Below are 20,124 nucleotides of genomic sequence, written 5' to 3'. Positions count from 1 at the left end.
TTGAAACTATCATGGTCAACATCACTGAATATGACATCTAGTGAAGAGACTGGTTAGAGATGTGCTGTAGCACACCATGACACAGTATTTCCACCATACAGATGCAAGAGATAAATAGCCCCAAAGGCACAGGTAACTGTAAATATAGAAAAATAAATAGTAAATGATGAGTTTGAGCATATATTACATTTGTTGTTCATGTGATTTATTTGATTATAAGCTTCTATGATTTAATTTTAAGTTAAATTATTTTTGGTCTTTTTAATTGATTATATGATTTAATTTTAAACAACGGTTACATTTAATAATGGCTCATGAATTTCCTGAAAATTTAGCAGTTTGCTTTTGCAAGCAAGTATGAGCCAGCTCTAATACGTCATTGATTACAGGATATGTGAAAGACCTACACAAAATCTTTAGGATGTCGTGGCATGATCAGATATGGCCCAGCTTGTTGCAGCAGGCCTGAGTGACTCGAGGAGCCTTGGAATCCAGACCTGGATGGGCCCAATGGAGATGCAAAAGGATGGAGGTGGCAGAATGAGTTGGAGGAGCTAGAAGAAATCTGACATGGCATCAGATAAGTAGGAATTAGTGAGTCTTCTAAAAAATGACTGGGATGACAGAGACTTCTAGTTATATGCAGTGGATTTAATATACTTAGTTACCTTCTTTGTTCCCATTCAATCCCTCCTGAAAACACTCTAAAAGGGTAAAATAATTAAAAAAGCACAAAACTAAAAGAGATCTCCATGAGTCATGGATTCTCTTTGCAAACTTGTCTACTCACTAAAACTTATCTGTAGCCCCAAATTAATACTCATGGTGCTTTCCACAATTATTTGTAAATGTGCTCAGAGTGGTGAAAAATTTGAGTCCTCCAACACACAAGTTCTCAGCAGAGGCTGAACAAAGCGACACTCTGCCTTTGTTCTGGATCTCATACTGTAAACAATGTCCTTATCATGGTCTATTTAGTGCATGTTTTTCATACCTTTGTGCTTTTGTTGACTTTGCTGCCTAAAGTGGTCCCCAAGCATAGTGCTGTAGGGCTATCTAGTTTCCCAAGTGGCTTGCAAAGAAAATACATATTAGATAAGCTTTGTTCAGACACGAGTGTCGGTGCTGTTGGCCATGAGCTCAATGTTAATGAATCGACAGTATTTATTAAACAGGGTGTCTTTAAAGAGAACTATACATAACACAAAGCTATGTGTTGATTCTAGGCTCACAAGAATCTAACCCTGTGTTTCCCCTAGAAGCAACAATTCAGTATTTACTAGTTCAATATTTGCTGCAACTTTATAGAACATAATTACTGTGAATAATGAGAATTAACTGGTATAATAATGAGGCGAACAGAAGTCATTAGAACAACTAAATTTCAAGTTACAAGGCATATAGATGAGTGGAATCAGTTCACCAGAGAAAGCCAGACTGAGACAAGATCTTGGCCAGGCTCAGAAATAGAAGAGCCAGTGAATGCAGGTGAAACTCAAAACAGGAGAATTAGTTGAAGGTGTGTGCAAGAAGCCATTAGATCTCTATTTCCCATCCCCATCCTGACACAGTCAAATCGTCTCAACCCAGGCAGAAACTAACTTATTTTCTACAGTGGCTGATCCCTAGTTGATTCTGGACTCAGGGTTACCACTCATAGGATAAGGTTGTCACCCTGAAATTGGAGAATTCAGGCAAAATCTACATGGAGAATGGTAGAACTGTTGGCCCCTTTTCCCCCACTCAGCTCTGATAACCATGGCTACTAGCCTTATACCACCGAGATGGCAGATTGAGATACATCCCTCTGGGCATACTGCCTGGGCCAAAAGAAAATACCTGTATATATTAGGAAGGGGAGGGAAGATCATCCTACAGTTAATCCCACTGGTCAAAAAGTCCTCCTCTACACACATACAGACACACACGCGCGCACACACACACACATGCACACACACCCTCTAATCACCTTTGTTGTGCCTCATCCTTAAATATCAGAAACAACTAAGGACTATTAGGTATTTAAAGAGGGCATCTAATATAAAAGAGATAGAAACAAACAAAAAATATAAAAAAGAACTCAGAGGAAACAGAAATAGTGCTAGAAGATAAGAAAACCTCCAAAGACCTACTATGGACATCAGTATAGAGTTAAACAATGACATAATTTTCACAGAACAATAAGAAGCAGTTTTAAAAAGACCATTCGGTCCAGGAGTGGTGACTCGTGCCTGTAATCCCAGCACACTGAGAGGCCAAGGCAGGCAGATCACTTGACATCATGAGTTTGAGACCAGCCTGACCAACATGGTGAAACTCTGCCTCTCCTAAAAATACAAAAATTAGCTGGCTTATAAAGGCGGGTGCCTGTAATCCTAGCTACTTGGAGTCTAGGAAGAAGAACTGCTTGAACCCAGGAGGCAAAGGTGGTAGTGAGCTGAGATTGTGCCATTGTACCACAGTCTGGCGACAGAGTGAGACTCTATCTCAAAAAAAAAAAAATAAATAAATAAAAATTAAAAAATCAAAAGTACACTCAGAATAACAATAATATGAAAAAAACTCTTAAAAGCAGAAACTAAAATTTTAATATAAGAATTGAAAAATAAAATTGAGAAAATCTCCCAGAAAATAGAATAGCAATGCTAGGAGCGAAAAACAACGAACTAGAAAATATGAAAGAAAAGGTCAAAATAAGCTCACTTTAGAATATCTGACATTTGAATCACATTGGATGAGTTCCAGAAAGAATGGCAAAGAAGATAGAGGGGAGGAAACTATTATAGCTATAATTTAAGAAATTTCCTGGAACTTAAGGATATCAGTTTCCATAAGAGAGCATCCGCAGAATCAATTTTTTTAAAAAGACATGAAATATCAGAACACTGGGCAAAGAGAGGATCCCAAAAGCTTTAAGAAGAGAAAAAGATAAACAACAACAGGTCTCACAAAAGGACTGGGAATCCTGGCACCTACTTTTAACAACAATATTGAGTGCTAGAAAAAACACTCACTTAAAAATTCCAAGAGAAAACAATTTCCAACCTCAAATTCTATGCCCAATCAATCAATCAAATGAAAGGGCAGAATCAAGACATATCTCAAAACATTAGCTGTCACATATGCTTCTCAGGAAGCTAAAGGAGAGGGATACCATCAAAAGAAGGGTGTTCGCATGATAGAAACACGGTCTACTGGGCTTGGCTGCGTATAACCAATCACAGAGTAAAAGTTGCATAAACAAGAAACAATTCTATTTTTCTCCTATGTGACAATAAGTGAAAATAGTGATCTAATCAAACATTATGATTAAGAGAGTAAGTAAAGAGGAAATGAGTGCATATTTGGAGGGAGGGCTTAAATCCACATATTCCTTGGTGTAAAGTCAATACACAATATCTACAATTGAAGAAAACTTGAAGAAACAGTAATATAAGCAAGTTATTATAAATTATAGAGGTAAACATGAGAAGAAACAGCTAAAAGTGAGATCAGTGTTACAAAGAAAAGAATTGAAATAGGCCAGGTAGACAGAAGAGTGTTGTCTTTCCTTAGGAATTTTGAGTATCTAGTATCTATCTGACTTCTTAAACCATGTATAACCTTGTTCACCATGCTGGGGGTGGTGCAAGTCGATGAGGGAAGATGGTCAGGGACCTATGCCCTGGGAGTTGGAAATACTCTGAAGCTGTGGCAACCAAGCATCATCAAGTGAGTCTGTCAGCTGAGGGTGGAACCCAGGCAGAAGCTCAAAGATAATTTCCCTTCCTGAGCAGAGCAGACAAGAACCAGGCAGGCCAGGTCCTCAAGGGACTGAGGGCTAGTAGGTTTCCAAGGCAGGCAGCCAGGCCCAGGAAATAAGGCAACGTGGGGACATGAGTTTCTGAATCAATGCTAGCAGATGCAGAGCCCTGGGGTGCTTGGGACTCACTCCTTATCTCCCTGGGGCCTGAGATAAGGATCAGGCTCAGATTGAGCCTAGCAGATGAGGGCCACAAGGGAAGCACAACTAGAAACATGGGAGGCTTGACAAACACTAAGTCAACACCGGATCTGAGAGCTATAGGTCATTGTCATCCTGCAAAATTTCTGTTAGTCCAAGACTAGGTGCTATATGCAGCCCCTCACAATCTATCCCCAGGACTTGTTAGTTACGCTGTATTCACACAATGTAATAGTGTGCAGCCAGCAAAACAAATGCTGAAGGTTCTGGGAAAGCTCTTTTTTTTTTAATTGGGTGTCATCATTTCCTACTTCCTCTTTCTAGGTTCTTCATGCCTGAAACATGGTACCTGACAATGCAGCAACATCTGCGTGAGTAGAACCATCTTGTGACCCTGGGGCAACAGGCAGGTAAAAAGCCTATATTCTAAGGATGACAAATGTGAAGATGAACAAAGAAAAGGAAAAGGTTCATTGAAGACATCATTAAGCCATCCACCCCACACCTTCCTAACCAATGGGCCTTACTAATGTGATGGGAATGGATTTGATTGAAAACTACAACTTAAAGCCTTTTTGACATTTCAAAAACTTAAAATTTACTCCTCTATAAAATGATGGGAGTGCAAAATGAGTTCACAACTCTCCCGCAGTACTCCTGTTTGGAGTAATTACCTCTCTACAAATAAAATCCACAAAACTCATCCTCAAAATTGCCTTTAAAGACTCTGGACAACTAAAGGTGTACAAACTTAATCATATTTTGCCTTCTCACATCCTAACTGGCATATTTTTTCTATCTCTATCATGCAGGTGGGGACTCCGAAGGACACACTTTCTTCAGGTCTAACCAATTTATTAGGATAATGCATTACAAAATACATTTATCATCGTCAAAAGTTTGCTAAAAATAATTTTGAATGTATCACATACAGGACATTTATATCAGCTTAAAAGCCCTTAGCCAATTTAAATGAATTGCTTACTTTGAAAAAGCTATAATAAGAAGTTTGTGTCATTTCACTAATATGCAATTAAAGCAATTAAAAACATTTCCCAAATGCATATGTGGACTGCTGCTGATACAAACTGCTGTTGTTTGGGAGTTTACTGGAAAGTTCCCACTGATTTCTGTACATGGAAGAAACATATTGTTGACTTGTAAGAAAATCAAGTTATTAGACTTAATGGATCAGTACAGGAAACAAAACTTTGTTTGCCAAGCAGAATATTTTGCTGTGTTTATGTTTCCCCTGATCAAAATGTGCTAGCTTTGAATACCGATTTTAAACTAACATACACAAATGGCATTTGAAATGGTCTTCTTTATTCACTAAAACAAAGTGAAGATTATTATGGAGTCACTTTGAAAGGTAATTTGGGCCTTCTTATTTAATTAATCCATTATACTTAACCTTCCAGTATTTTACTCTCTGCAAGTCTTGCAACCATTATTAACACTATACGAATATGTTTTGCATTATTAAATTTAAGAATTTAGTACTCAATAAAATTCTCCACAGGAATATTGTTATTAAATGAGTTCATTAAACCTAACCACACTAATTAACAGCCAAGTGTTGAGGAACATTCAGACAAAAGTGGACTATATTCCATCTTCATAACCTCTCTGTTAATTCTAGCAAATGAACGTAAGCAATCTCAGGAAAAAAATTCCAGGAAGGTTGTAGAAACCACACATACCTCAGTGGAAACCAGCTCCTCCAAAATAAATGTCCAGGCCTGTCTGAAACTTGCTCCTCATCACATCATCTATCAGTAATTTTCAATTAAGTATACAATGGGGTCTAGCTCCTCCCTCCCTTATGCCTGTAATGACATGACTGGAAATGTAGGGCATTTTAATTCTACGACTAATAACCAGTCTCAGCTGGCCACAACCCAGCATCTTCAGAGGCTCCTACATATAAAATCTTCAACCTCTACTATGAGGATGATCTCATAACCACAAGAAAAAAAAATGAATCCGAAGTAGAGGAATGTCAACAGACTTTAATGTATAACAAATACCTACAGACCCCTGTCCCTGCCCTTATTCCCTGTAGTGGATGCTGGGTTGCAGCACCACACCCCTCTTTATCGACTGAAACATGTGTTCTCTCAGCTGCCAGCAGGGTTGGCTGCTGAAGGCTTATGACTGAGTCCCTCCCTGGGAACTGCTGTCTGTGGAAGGAAGACACTTATGCCCCTTCCCCAGAGACACTCCATATCCATGACTGTTTGATATGAGGCTACAAAGGCCTAGCCTTCTTGCCTCAACTCTTGCCTATGCTGAAGGACCATCTTATTTCCAGAACTTCCTAAGATCAGCTGAGACATCTCCTGTAAATGTGTCACAGTTCAGCTTCTCCATGTGCCTAATTCTGCTTCCTTCACTCCCTCACAGGTGTTGACCACAAGTGTACTCCTAGGGAACCCAGCTTAAGACCTCCCCTTCTGAAGAACCCAATCTCAAGGAAGAATTTAAGGGGAAACCTGTCTACACAGTTTGGCTTTTTATAAAGGAGTAAGTTAATTTCGACTACAGTTGGACTTTTTAGTTTAAGGGTTCAATTCCTCACAGTCCAAAAGACATTAAATAAAATGTAGGCATCTTAATAGGACTGTCTTTGAAGCCCCTAGGTTCATTTATCTAAGAACAAGATTTGCTTATCTGGCTGAATTATTTCTCAGTCTAGCTAATAACCTAGACCTATTAAGGTAATAATGTTGGCTCAGAATGTATACCTGTAATCACACTGTATCTGAGAATCCCATTATCCATGAGCTCTCCTTCACTGAGGAAATGGGACAAAACTTTACGTATACTCTTTCTGAGGGGGAGCACTGCACTCTGAGTTGTGTTCCCCTTCCCAAATTCATATGCTGAAGCTCTAACCGCCAATGTGACTCTATCTGGAGTCAGGGTCTTTAGGAGATAGTTAACATGAAATGAGGTAATAAAGGTGGGGTCCTAATCCAATTGGACCGTAGCCTTATATGAAGACACACACAAACACACACACACACACACACACACACACAGAGAGAGAGAGAGAGAGAGAGAGAGAGAGAGGAGAGAGAGAGAGAGAGAGAGAAAGAGAGAGAAAGGGATCTTTCTGTCTGTTCCATGTGAGGACACAGGGAGAAGATGGCTGTCTGCAAGCCAGGGAGACAGCACATTAGCCAGCACCAGCCAGCATTTTGATCTTGAATTTCCTAACCTCCAGAACCATGAAAAACAGAAATTACTATTATTTAAACCACCTAGCCTATGGTGCTTTGTTGTGGCAGCTGGGGCCAACTTACATAGTGGGTGAAGGGACAGGTAATGCAAGTAAACTAAAGCACTGTCTTATTCCTCACAAATGCCTCACTTGTTTTCCTTTTTAGCTCTGCGTCACTCCTTTTTCTCAATCTCTTTTCTTCAGGTCATTTCCCCCCCTCATTCAGTGTTAGTGCCTTTGACTCAACAGTGGTACGCATATTTTCAGGCCCTGGCTAGAGCAGTTGGTGGTGTTCTGTTCAGCGTTTCAGAGGCTGCTGGGTCATGGCCTAAAGTTTATTCAAAGAAATTTTGAAGGCACTCCATATCATGAGGAGAATTTGGAAATAAGGTAGCTGAGAACTAAATTAGCAAACATATAAGCAAATGAATGAAGAAAGAAACCAACACAGTGAACGACATTAGTGACATATGGAGGTAAACTGTTCTATGAGATAATCCTGCAGGTAGGAAAACACTAAAACCTCATCAAGGTCACATCTTTGTACATTCCAGCCTGAAATGCAATCACAACAGTCACTGTGATCTAAGCAACTGCCAGGAGAGCTCATGAGTTCACAGACAGAGGAAACCACTGGGATTAGCCACAGACTGCCCTTTTGGATCCAAGCAACCTTCTGGTTAGAACTTGGTTGCCTGTTTCTCTTCCCCACTTGGGAGTGAGAGAGTATGTGTGACTCTGTTAATACATGTGTCATTGCACTTGGTAGTTATTTTTTCAACACTAAATTCGAAAATTGGTAGCCTGGAATGTACATCAGTCTTTTATAAGTTTTATTAACATGAGTTAGCTCCACTGAGCCAGGTCATCCCTGATGGAACGCTAACATCTAATTTTGGACCATGAAGTTCCTAGTATGGCAGAGCACCAGGTAAAGTTCTTCCTATGTAGACAGTTGGCCTCCCTTAGTTATTTTAGGTAAGCTGGAGCTGTATTAAAGGGGAGCCTTGAATGCTAGATTTAAGATAGGCCTCTATTCTCTATACAACAAAGGTCCAGCCCTCTGAGGGATAAAGCATAAGTACAATTCTATGTTGAGAAGATGACATTGGCAGTATGAAAGACAGGCTGGAAGCTAGAGAGAGTAAACAGGAAGGGCAGTAAACAGGCTGTTAGAACTGCTCAGGGTAAGGATTTAAAATGGTCTAGTGGGAATTAGTAAGCATGTATATGAGAGGCAAGACAAAGAAAGAATCAGTAGGTCTTGCCAACTTTGTTTGTAGGACGGCGTGGAAAAGTAACTTTTGGGGTCTGGGTGAGTGTGAAAAATAGAGATGAAAGAAGAAGCTGGTACAGAGGTCAGAGCATGCTAGTTGGAGGGTCAGCATGAAGAGACAGCAGACAGAACTGATCATGAGGGCTTGTACTCTGAAGGGAAGCTGGGTTTTAGTAATAAGCTTCAGAGTTAATAGTACAGGGTAAACTTATGGAAATGAGAATGAACACTGAGAGGGGCACATGGGGAATGGAAAGGAGAGGAACCAAGCCTCGTGGAAAGCTAAAGCATGTATGGTAGGAAGAGAAATGGTTTAAGAAGGAAAGTAGCCAGTGGCAACAAAGAAGAATAGGGAAACTGAGAGCCCTCTTAAGAGGTAGCTATGGTCGCAGAAGAGTAGGAAGTGAGATCATCTGCTGAGGGAGGAAGGAAGGGGAGGAGCTTGATGTAATGAAAGGGTTGGAGGAGTTGTCCAGTGGATTATGGGAGAGAGTTGAGAAGAGGTGAAGAGATGGCTAATTGAACAGTGCTAAGGGCCTAACCAGTTTAGTTGTATATGCTGGTGTATTAGTTTGCTAGGGCTGCCATGACAAAGTACCACAAACCGAGGGGCTTAAGACAACAGAAAGGTAGTGATTTACATTTCTGGAGGCCAGAAGTCTAAGATCGAGGAGTTGGCAGGGCCTTGCTCCCTCTGAGGTCATTAGGAAAGGCTCTGTTCCAGGCCTGTCTCCTGGGCATCAGTCATATTTGATTAGGGTCTCAACCTACTCCAGTATGATCTTAACTAATTACATCTGCAATGACTCTATTTCTAAACAAGGTCACATCCTGAGGTACAAGGGGCTAGGACAGCTACATCTAAATGGGATGGGTCAAGGACTCCCTGGAGCATTAGAAAGCTAGAGGCAGAGACGCTGTTCAGGGACTCCTGATTTCTTCCTGCTCCTGCAACTGGCCATGAGGCTGTGGTCTTATTTTGAGGCCATAGTTTAACAGCTAACAGTGTGGGCTCTGAGCTGGAGTGCTTGGGGTTTAAGCTTGGCTCTGCCATTTGTTTGTCATGTGCCCAGAGACAAGAGACCCAAAACAACTTTACTCAATTTCACATCTATAAAATGGGAGTATTAATAGGACCCATCCCATAGGGTTGAGAACTAAACACATTAATAAATAGCATTCCTGATGAAGCTGTTAGTATTATCCTCATTTTGTAGATAAGGAAACTGAGACATACAGATTAACCAACTTGTCCAAGATCATCTAGTAGCAGAGTCAAAACCAGCCTACAGAAATCAAAAGTTCATGCTTTCCACTATCATGTTATCATGTTATATTGTTTCCAGTATTAGCTGATTCATTTGTCCACTAATTAGATATTAGCTTTTTTTTTTTTTTTGAGATGGAGTTTCGCTCTTGCTGCCCAGGCTGGAGTGCAATGGCGCCACCTCAGCTCACTTGCAACCCCACCTCTTGGGTTCAAGCAATTCTCCCATCTCAGCCTCCCAAGTGGCTGGGATTACAGGTGCCTATCACCATGCTTGGCTAATTTTTTTATTTTTAGTAGAGACGTGGTTTCATCGTATTGGTCAGGCTGGTCTCAAACTCCTGACCTCAGGTGATCTGCCCACCTTTGCCTCCCAAAGTGCTGGGATTACAGGCGTGAGCCACCACGCCTGGCCAGATATTAGCATTAAAATAAAAAATTGATAAGGAAGAAAGAAAAATAAAACATTTTCCTTTGCCTGTCAAATTTTCTTCTGGGAGCACTGGGGAGTAAATTAGTTACAAAATCAATTACGAGGAGAAAGATTAAGAATAAAGAGTTAAAAACAGGAATATAATTTCCAAGTGCTCTTTTCCAAATATTACAGGGTTTGAACAAGAGAAAGACAGTAGAGATAAGAAAAATCAAAACTGAATAAACCAGATGTTAAGTCAGCTTCTATTGCTTCTTGTCTTTCCTCCCATTTTCTCCAGTTGCCATGCTACTCCTGAGGATCTAATACTGAAAGAAGCACATATGGGGCACAAGATTTCTAGCACTTTAAAAGTATCTTTTGAGGCTTCTTTAAAAGTTTATGGATCTTGCCCGGGGCTGGAGTCGGAGCCTGAGGCTGCCGCCCAGAGTGCCAGCGAGCCCGCGGCCCAGCCGAAGCTCTTTCCTGCCGCCTCTGGCGCCTCGCCCCCGACCAGCCCCGCGCGACCCCCAGCCCGTCCCAGTCCCCTGACCCTCAGTCCGGCCCGGTTCAGCCTCCCAGCGGGATCACGCAGCCGTCCCAGGGACGATGAAAGGAGGATAAATGGTGCCCAAGGCCGACAGCGGTGCCTTCCTGCTGCTTTTCCTGCTCGTGCTGTCACCGGGCAGCTGTGGCCAGTGGGGCCAGTCTGCTGAGACAGGCCCTGTGTCCAGCACCTGCTCTGGCTCACGCCCTGGAGGAGTAGGAGTAGCATGACTGTCTCAGCCTTGGATTTGACTTTGGCCTCATCCACCTAGGGGCCACTGGAGAGCCATATGGGTTACCAAGTTCAAGGGGAGAGAGAAGAAACCGATGGAAATAGCCACTCATCTGGGCCTGCCTTCATTCTCTGGCTCGACCCTTGACTTCTTCAGACCTGGGTCTTGAAGCTGTGAGCTTCATCTCATTCCCCGGGCTGCAAGAAGCTCACTAGGCCCGCGTCTCTGGAGGCTGTTGGGGGGGCCCTTCCTCTGTCTCCCTGGTCAACAGCTCGCTGGGGAAACCCGGGATCTCCGACTGCCTGGACATCGGTGTTGCCGCCCCCTCGGGTTTTGTCTCAGGCTGTGCCTGGAGCTCTGCCTGGGACTGTGCCTGGGACTGTGCCTGGGGCTGTGTCTCTCCCTCAGGCTCCAGCTTGTTGGCAGACCTCTTGTCAGAGTCAGGTTCCGGAGTCCTCAAGGTTTCAGTTCCCCGGGAGCTCTCCCCCTCCTTGTTGGTGGTCACAGAGGGCAGTCCCCAGGCCTTGGGCTGCATCCAGCAGTGGCTGAGGATCTCGTCGATGTGGAGCCGCCGGTTGACGTCCGGCTGCAGCATGCGGTAGATGAGGTCCTTGCACTCGCCTGTCAGGTGCTTGGAGCGTGGAAAGTTGACGCGGTGCTCCTTCTGGATACGCAGCATCTTCTTGATGTTGGAGTCGTCATAAGGCATGGAGCCGCAGACCATGATGTAGAGGATCACGCCCAGGCTCCAGATGTCATACACCTTGGGCTGGTAGGGGATGCCCTGCAGCACCTCAGGGGCCGCGTAGGCTGGTGACCCGCAGAAGGTCTTGCTTAATGTCATTCGACCATTGTCGTCCCTCAGGCAGCGCTTGGAGAAGCTAAAGTCAGACAGCTTGATGTTGAAGTCCTTGTCGAGGAGAAGGTTGTCACACTTGAGGTCCCGGTGGACGACATCCAGGTCGTGGCAGTACTTGATGGCCAAGGAGAGCTGTCGGAACTTCTTGCGAGCCTCGTCCTCGTGCAGGGCTCCCCGGGTTTTGATTAACTCGAGGAGGTCACCCTGGACTGCGAGCTCCATGACAATGTAGACCTTACCATGTGACGTCTCAAAGATCTCGTAAGTCTTGATGATGGAGCAGTGGTTTAACATGGCCAGAATCTCAATTTCCCGGGGAAGGAATTTCTCCAAGAAGTCTGCAGGGGCTTTCTTGCGGTCGATGATCTTGATCGCCACGTTGAACTTCAGGCGCTCAGAGTAAGCAGATTTTACTTTTGCATAGGAGCCCTCTCCTAAATTTATCCCCAGGAGGTAGCCTCGTCGCTTGAGGACTGCAGCGTCGTCCATAATGCTGGGAGTGTCCAGTGCCTCTGAGGCTGCCCTCTACAGCCCCAAGGGGCATGGGCCAGCAGTGTGCTCATTTACATCCTGGACAGAGTCCTTTGAGCTGGCCAGGCCTGCTGTTCCTGCCTCCTAGAGCCCAAGACTCTGGGGTGGAATTTTGGCACTGTCTCCCAGGTGACTTCAGTGGGTGAAGTCACAAAGGAAGAGTGCCCTGTGGGAATGAGGCTCTGGCCTGAGGCACTTGGACTTGGAACCCTGAAGTCTGGCTGGTGGGCTGGAGGAGATGAGACAAGCAGAGAGTGGCCTCGAACCTGGCTGGGACCTGAGGCAGGAGGAAGTTGTGTGGGACATATGGGTCTGCCCATGTTTCCAAACCCAGAGCCAGGACTGCTTGTGCAGAAGTAAGGCCAGTTCTTGCAAACCAGGGCATCTAAGGAGGGTTTAATAAAGGGACAATTAATAAAGTTGTGAGCAGAGTGTAGGGAACCCTGAGGGTAACACAGGCACCCCAAGGTAGTAGCAGATCTCTGACCTGCATGGAAAAGAGTGGGAATGGTCCCTGGAACCCAAAAAGAGTAACATAGACAGGGGCACCTTGAAAGAGGCAGTGCCCTTCAGTGGATAGAAAAAGTCAGCTTTAGTGACCCTACAGGCTGGCAACAGATGGGAAGTCCCATCCCTGACCTCTTTTTCTTCCCTTCAGCCCTCGATGCTGTCCACACAGGCAGCCCTCAGGGGTGCAGAGCAGGGCCAAGAAGGGTGGTGTGTCAAGACGGTAGAGAGCCTCCTGACAATGGAGTGGCACAGTTTGAGAAGCACGGATTCTGCCCTTTTCCCAAACCTCTCTTCCCTCATCTGAGCCTTTGCTGGCTTCTTACAGCAGCTTTGTGGGAGGACAGCCAGCAGGAATTCTGCTCTTGGCTGTGAGCTCCCTCCTGAGGACCTTCCCAGACCACGGCCCTGGCTGGTCTCCCAAGGCAGATCTGGGGCTGGGGGCCGAAGGCGGGGCCTGGATGCCACCCTGAGCACTAGCAGCTGCTCGAAGGACATTATAAACAGCAGGGGCAGCACTGGACAGCGACCATCATTTCTGCTGGCCGTGGAGCTTCTGCTGTGACTGGCTCTGACTCCAGCACCTGCTCCAGGCCACATCCTGGGGTAGTAGGAGTCGCATAACTGTCCTGGCCTTGGGTTTAACTTTGGCCTCATCCACCTAGAGGGAGTGAGCACTCCTTCCTCACATGAGCCAAGAGAAACCCTGGGCCCCTCAGGATTGAGTTGGTAGGGCTGGATGTCACTCAGGCTGCTTTGGGTCCCCACCAGCCATGGCCCTTCTCCCTTTTCTCTGTCCTTTCACCTTCTTTCCCATCCCTGACTGCCCACTGCCAGTCCTTTGTGCGTGGTTGGTGCTCCTTCCTCCAGACAGCCTCCTTCTCCTTCCTGCTGGGGATACCCCAACTGCTGTCTCTTGGAAACCAAAAACAAAATTCTAAGCTCCCCAGCCATCTGAATGGACCCCTCCTCTCACCCAAGGGCATTCCAAAGCTAGGCTGAAAAACTAGTTCAGGCTGTGATAGGAAGTGGGGGTCAGGCAGGCCTCATCATCCCTCCTCCCTTTAGGTTTCAGGCACAGCTGAGCAAGGATAACATCGACACAGAGATCTTAAGACAACAGACTCTGGTAGTAAGATACAGCAGGACCTGAAAGAAACTCAAGTGTTTTACTATAAAACAGATTTCTTTGATGTATTTTGAAATGGCTCTGCAAAGCTATCTCTCGTGAGGAAAATCTACATTCTGTAAAGACTCTCCTTCCCTTTCCAGGTCTTTTCTCCTGAGAGAATTAACTAGAGTCTGATAAGAAACATCAACAGTGTGTTCTTTCTGAAGCCTGGTACCTAGAGGCTTCATCTGCCTAAGAACCTTTGTCTCCACAACCCATTTCCCAGAGACAGTCCCTCCTATTGATTCACTCCAGATCTTTAGATAAACTCTTTGAGCCAACTGCCAATCAGAAAATCTTTGAATCCACCTGAACTGGAAGCCCCCCTCCCACTTTCAAGTTGTCGTTCCTTTTCCGACTGAACCAATGTATACCTTACATGTACTGACTGATGTCTCGTGCTTGCCTAAAATGTTTAAAACCAAGTTGTAGCCCTACCCCTTTGGCACTTGTCAGGATCTCCCGGGGCGGTCCCAGGCCATTGGTCACATATTGGTTCAAAAGAAACCTCTTTAAAAAAAAAAAAGTTTATCTCCATTGCTGTCTACAATGAAAAATATCCAAAGTTATGTTTACTCTTTGTAATTAACAGCTAAAAAATTTATTTTGGTCCCAAGGCTGGTTTATTTTATTTTATTTATTTTTTTAAACCTAGTTATCCTTCTAAGGCAATAGGGAAAGACAAGCAGAGGCAAATGCTAAAGAGAGCAGGGAAGACAGCTTCTGGCAAACTGGGCTTTCTCATCTGTGTGTCCCCTGGCTGCCCTCAGCACAGAGCTTTACACACAAACCCTGGCTGAGTGACTGACCATGGCAAAGAAAGGGAGAGAAAAAAAAATCATTTTCCTTCATTGCTCCCTTACACCTGTTATGTTCTATGTCTTCCAAGGATAAAGACAATGAGATATGAGGTATTCACTCAAAATGATAAGTAATTTATTTGGGATTATGTAGAAATAATTACATCTAAAATCCTAAACTGACAGGATCATTGAATATTTATTTGCATGTTACAAAAATCTGGGCCACAGATGATACACATACACTCACACATATATATAGACATACAGAACACCTGGAGATGAAGCAGAAATAGTGCTACACTTGGATGATATCTGTTTTGGCTCAAAATTCCCTGAGCTATATTTCTAAAATCTAGTCTGCACTCTCTCCCACACCTTTTGTCTTTTGCTTCTTTAGATGTTTTAAATTCCAAAGGCTCCTTATCTACATCGCAGGTAGTTGAGTTACTCTAAAGCCCTGACCAAGGCATTTTGTTATTGATTTGGTTGCTCTTGGGTGTTGAGTGAATAGGTAAATATATGCTGTGCGGGAAATTTTGGCAGGAGTGGTAAGGGGCTCCAGCTCTTGGCTTCACACCTCAGGTCTGCTCCTTCAGTGCTATGTGGGATTATCTTTGGGTATACCATTCCATAGGTTGGGAAGGCATTCTAAAATTGATGCTGCAGCTGTCAATATTATCAGTCTACGGGACCTAGTGACAGAGCAAGCAGAACTGAGAACCCGGGGAAAAAAGCAGTTTTCTAATGCAGAACACATAAGAGGAGAGCCAATCTTTGGTCCTATGGCTATGACAACTCATTTTGTGACCTTAGGCAAATGATCTGTGTTTCTTGCCCCTAACTTTTTTTGTTTTTGGGTTAGAGGGTGGTCTTTAACTATAAATTGTTAAGGTTCTATGGAATGACACCTAACACTTTGTGATTCTATATCTAAAGACATGTTATCAAGGGTTCTATCTGCCATATGGTGAGGTGCAGGAGCTGAGGTAGTTAAAAGCAACAGACATGGAGCAGACAAATCTGGTTTTAAATCCCAGGGGTCATACCTTATTAGCACAGTGTGACTCTTGGAAAGTAATGTCATCTGTAAAATAGATGAAGGTATCTAATTTACCTAGGCATCTAATTTATCTTACAGAGGAAATAGGAAAAGTATATAAGGAAAAAAGGAATGCAAAATAGGTACGCACTTTACAGTGACTGTGAGGATTAGACATGGTGATTCCTGGTCTATTACCTCTTATGACATCGAAATGGTCTAAAGCAGAGGCATTCTACTCCATTAGACCCAAGTTATGTACAAAATAATACTCAGTATAATATAGATCTATTCTACCTCAGAATATCCCAGAAGGGATCCTGTAAACAATTTTCTAGTATCTGTTAAATACTTTTCTTAACACTATTAACCACTACAGGGAAGCTAAAAACACTATGATATGGCCTCATCTTCTAAAAATTTTATATTTAGTTGAAGAAATCACTAGAATATAGATACAAATGTTATAATATATAAAATATTAAAATTTAGTAGATTTTTTTAAAGTACTGATTTTGCGGTAAATTGCCTAAGCTTATGGGAGAGAAGAAATCAGAGGGCTGGGGTTGCCCAGGAAGGTGTTAGAGCTTCCTTGGGTAGGATCTCCTGGCTGGCAGGTGACCCAGATTGGGTGTGGAGGCAGTATCTTCTAAGAGCACAGTTCCTGAAACCAAAGGACACCAGGAACATAACAATGCAGGGACAAAGTCTGAGCTAAGGAAACAAATTTTGAAAACCAGGTTGAAAACTCCAAGAGATCAGATAGAAAAGTTTCCATGGTTTAATTTGGAAAAGATGTAAGGAGCCCAGGTTGCTGACCAGTTAGGCAGGCCAAAGCTGGAGTATGGGGGTGCAAGCCCGGTGGTAAAAGGTAGGCTCAGAGTGAAGTGTGTCAGTCAAGTCCTAGACCTGGTTGTGAAGGCATGCTGAGTGCATTTCAAGTGACTCACAAAGGACAACCAGAGGGTTTCACGGAGGTGATGAGACACACGAGGCCTTGAAACAAAGGTACATGTACATAGGTGAGATAGGAAAGGTAAATGACATTGGAACAAAACACAGAGAAATAAATGAATATGGCCAAGAACAAACCTTTATTAGATGGCATATGCCTTGGAAGAGACAGAGATGAATATAACATGGTAGGTACCCTCGGAAGGTCTCTCAGTGTCATGCCCTATCTCACAACTGGAAGCATTAGGAAGCAAAATCCAATGGCCAGTCATAAGTTTTCTGCGAGAGACTCATGTCACTGAAGAGAGATGAGGAGGCAAAATCCTAGGCTGTGGCAGTCAATCCTAGGCTGTGACAGTTAATAACTGATTCAATCTCTTTGAGCCTCAGTACACATATTTGTAAAATAGGGACTATAATAGTTTCTAGCTCGTGGGATTGTTGCAAGGAGCCAAAAAAGATAATGATATATAATGCTTAGCAAAAGGTTAGCACACAGTGGCTACCGAACAACTGTCAGCTTTTATTACTATTATTAATGGTCATTTTGTTTTATTTTTACAGACAGAGTTTTGTTCTGTTCCCCACACCGGAGTGCAGTGGCATGACCGTACCTCATTGTAGCCTCAACCTCTTGGCCTTAAGAGATCCTCCCACCTCAGCCTCCCAAAGTACTGGGATTTACAGGCTTGAGCCACTGTGACTGACCTATTAGTGGTCATTTTATCACATCTGAGCTATCATTGCTGCCTTAGTGCATACCCTCATCTCTTCTCACCCAGTTGCTATGATAGTGCCCTTACTGGTCTCTCTACTTCCATTCTGGCATCTCTCCTCATTGCAGTCCAGCGCTCTTTATTAAAGAGTAATCAGGATATTTTATTCCCTTGCTTAAAATTCTTGAAGAGATTCTTGTGGCCCTTAGAAAAAGTATAAGTTCCTTCAGAATCCGAGGTCCTTTATCATCTGGTTCCTGCTACTGTCTCCTGGCTCCCTCAGATACTCCACTTCAGCTACACCTTCCACTCAGCCCCAGGCAGACCCAGGACACCTTGATTTCATTTTGTCATGGACAGACCACTCTATAGTGTAGTTCATTTAATTCCAACCAAGTGTTTTCATGGCAAACGTTGCATCTGATTGGTCCTTGGAGTCTCAATGCACAATGCTCTATAGATCCTCAATAGACATTTATTTAAATAAAACAAACAAACAAAAAAGTAAAGATGAAATGGAAGGAGAAAGAGAGAAAGAGAGAGGAGGAGAGAAGGAAAAAACAAGATTATGTCTATATCCTTTAAGGGAACAGGTAGGAAACTCATTTTCAATAGATCCGTTGGCAAATGAAGAAAGAAGAGGAGGAAAAAGAAACAAGAAAAAGAGAAGGAAAAGAAAGAAATCAGGGATTATATCAGAAGTTTAACAATGCATATAATTACTATGGCTGACAATGAAAGATACCAGCTGACCTTTATATCAATGCTGGAATCATAGTGTGAAAGGGACATTTATAATCCCAACTACTTGGGAGGCTGTGTATGTGTTCATAGCATTAATGTGTATGTGTTCATAGCATTTCCCTCCTTTCTATCCCCATCCCCACTGCGTATTTGCAGATTAGGTTATTAGGGCAGATAAATAAACAAGAAAGACAGATGTAGAATTGGAGAAAAACAAGTTCTGGCAAGGCGTGCTGGCTCATGCCTGTAATCCTAGCACTTTGGGAGGCCAAGGCGGGCAGATCACTTGAGGTCATGAGTTTGAGACCAGCCTGGACAACATGGTGAAACCCCTACTAAAAATACAAAAAGTAGCCAAGTGTGGTGGCAGGCATCTGTAAGCCCAACTACTTGGGAGGCTGAGGCAGGAGAATCTCTTGAACCTAGGAGGCGGAGGTTACAGTGAGCTGAGATGGCACCACTACACTCTAGCCTGGGTGACAGAACGAGACTCTGTCTCAAAAAAAAGATTCAAAAAAGAAAAGAAAAGAAAAGCCCGAGCATGGTGGCTCACACCTGTAATCCCAGCACTTTGGGGGGCTGAGGCAGGTGGATCATGAGGTCAGGAGTTCAAGATCAGCCTGACCAAGATGGCGAAACCCCGTCTCTACTAAAACTACAAAAATTAGTCAGGTGCTGTGGCAGGCGCCTGTATTGCCAGCTACTAGGGAGGCTGAGGCAGGAGAATCACTCGAACCTGGCGGTAGAGGTTGCAGTAAGCCAAGATCATGCCACTGCATTCCAGCCTGGATGACAAAGTGCTGTCTCAACAACAACAACAACAACAACAACAAAAAAAAAAAAAAAAAAAAAAAAAAAAAAAAAAGAAAGAAAGAAAAGAAAAGAAAAGAAAACAAGTTCTATTTTAGTAAAGAGAACATGCAGAACTGGAGTTGGAAAATGTTTTCTATAAAGAGATAGATAATAAATATTTTAGGCTCTGAGGGCTTCATGTGGTCTCTATCACTTACTCTTTTTTGTTTTGTTGAGCACTTTTTTTTTTTTTTTTTGAGATGGAGTCTTGTTTTGTCACCCAGGCTGGAGTGCAGTGGCATCTTGGCTCACTGTAACCTCCACCTCCCAGGTTCAAGCAATTCTCATGCTTCAGCTTCTGGAGTAGCTGGGATTACAAGTGCTGGCTACCATACGCAGCTAATTTTTTTGTGTGTATGTGTCTATTTTTAGTTGGAGTATGTCTCTATTTTAGATGGAGTTTCATCAAGTCGGCCACACTGGTCTTGAACTGCTGACCTCAGCTGATCTGCCCCCACCATGGCCTCCCAAAGTGCTGGGATTACAGGTGTGAGCTACCACACCCAGCTTGCACAGCACTTTTAGAATATGAAAACCATTCTTACCTTGAGGATGGTACAAAAATAGGTTACAGGTCAGTTTTAACTGGCAGGTTATAGTTTGCCTAGTCCTGGAAAGAAGGGGAAGAAGGAACCAAACAGTCTGAAGACCTGCAAAAAGTTTTAGTTGAGAGATGAAAGTAAGGGATTCTTGAAAAGAGACAGATACTGAAGTATCTATGGGATGAAAGATGGAGATTGGGATTACTAAATCTATACCTGTAGGTTCTGAATGATCCTCCTTAGATGTCCTTCAAGGTACTGGATTGAGTTTCTTTGAAAGAAAAAAATTGTTAAATCTGGGGTCTACATGTCCTAGTCTTATTTCTTGCTAAACTATACATGTCCACATCTAGTCTTGTTTCCACATCTAAACTATACAGCCTTGAGGACAATTAAGGGATGGGTGGATGGCCATCTATGTGGTATTTGGCCTTCAAACCAATGCTTAGTTTCATTACTAGGACCCAAAGGCCATCTATCTCTTATTGTTGCTACTGGTTTCT

At 43.3% G+C, this 20,124-nt stretch overlaps 2 protein-coding genes across 2 annotated transcripts in view; both read right to left on the bottom strand.

Annotated features, from left to right (window-relative positions):
* Nucleotides 1–20,124, bottom strand: part of MCC (MCC regulator of WNT signaling pathway) — a 445,857-nt gene that overhangs the window by 386,337 nt on the left and 39,396 nt on the right. The gene's annotated exons all lie outside the window — the stretch shown is intronic.
* TSSK1B (testis specific serine kinase 1B) lies at nt 10,696–19,009 on the bottom strand. The gene has a single exon (XM_074382531.1). It carries the CDS (start codon nt 12,249–12,251, stop codon nt 11,115–11,117), a length of 1,137 nt encoding a protein of 378 aa, XP_074238632.1. The 5' UTR covers nt 12,252–19,009; the 3' UTR covers nt 10,696–11,114.

The sequence above is a fragment of the Saimiri boliviensis genome, chromosome 1 (genome assembly GCF_048565385.1).
Source record: "Saimiri boliviensis isolate mSaiBol1 chromosome 1, mSaiBol1.pri, whole genome shotgun sequence".
In the NCBI taxonomy this organism is placed as follows: domain Eukaryota; kingdom Metazoa; phylum Chordata; class Mammalia; order Primates; family Cebidae; genus Saimiri; species Saimiri boliviensis.
This window is presented reverse-complemented; position numbering and strand designations above follow the sequence as displayed.

Bases quoted from the DNA above. Each gene is read 5' to 3' on its own strand.
- TSSK1B (XM_074382531.1), bottom strand. From the start codon at position 12,251: ATGGACGACGCTGCAGTCCTCAAGCGACGAGGCTACCTCCTGGGGATA.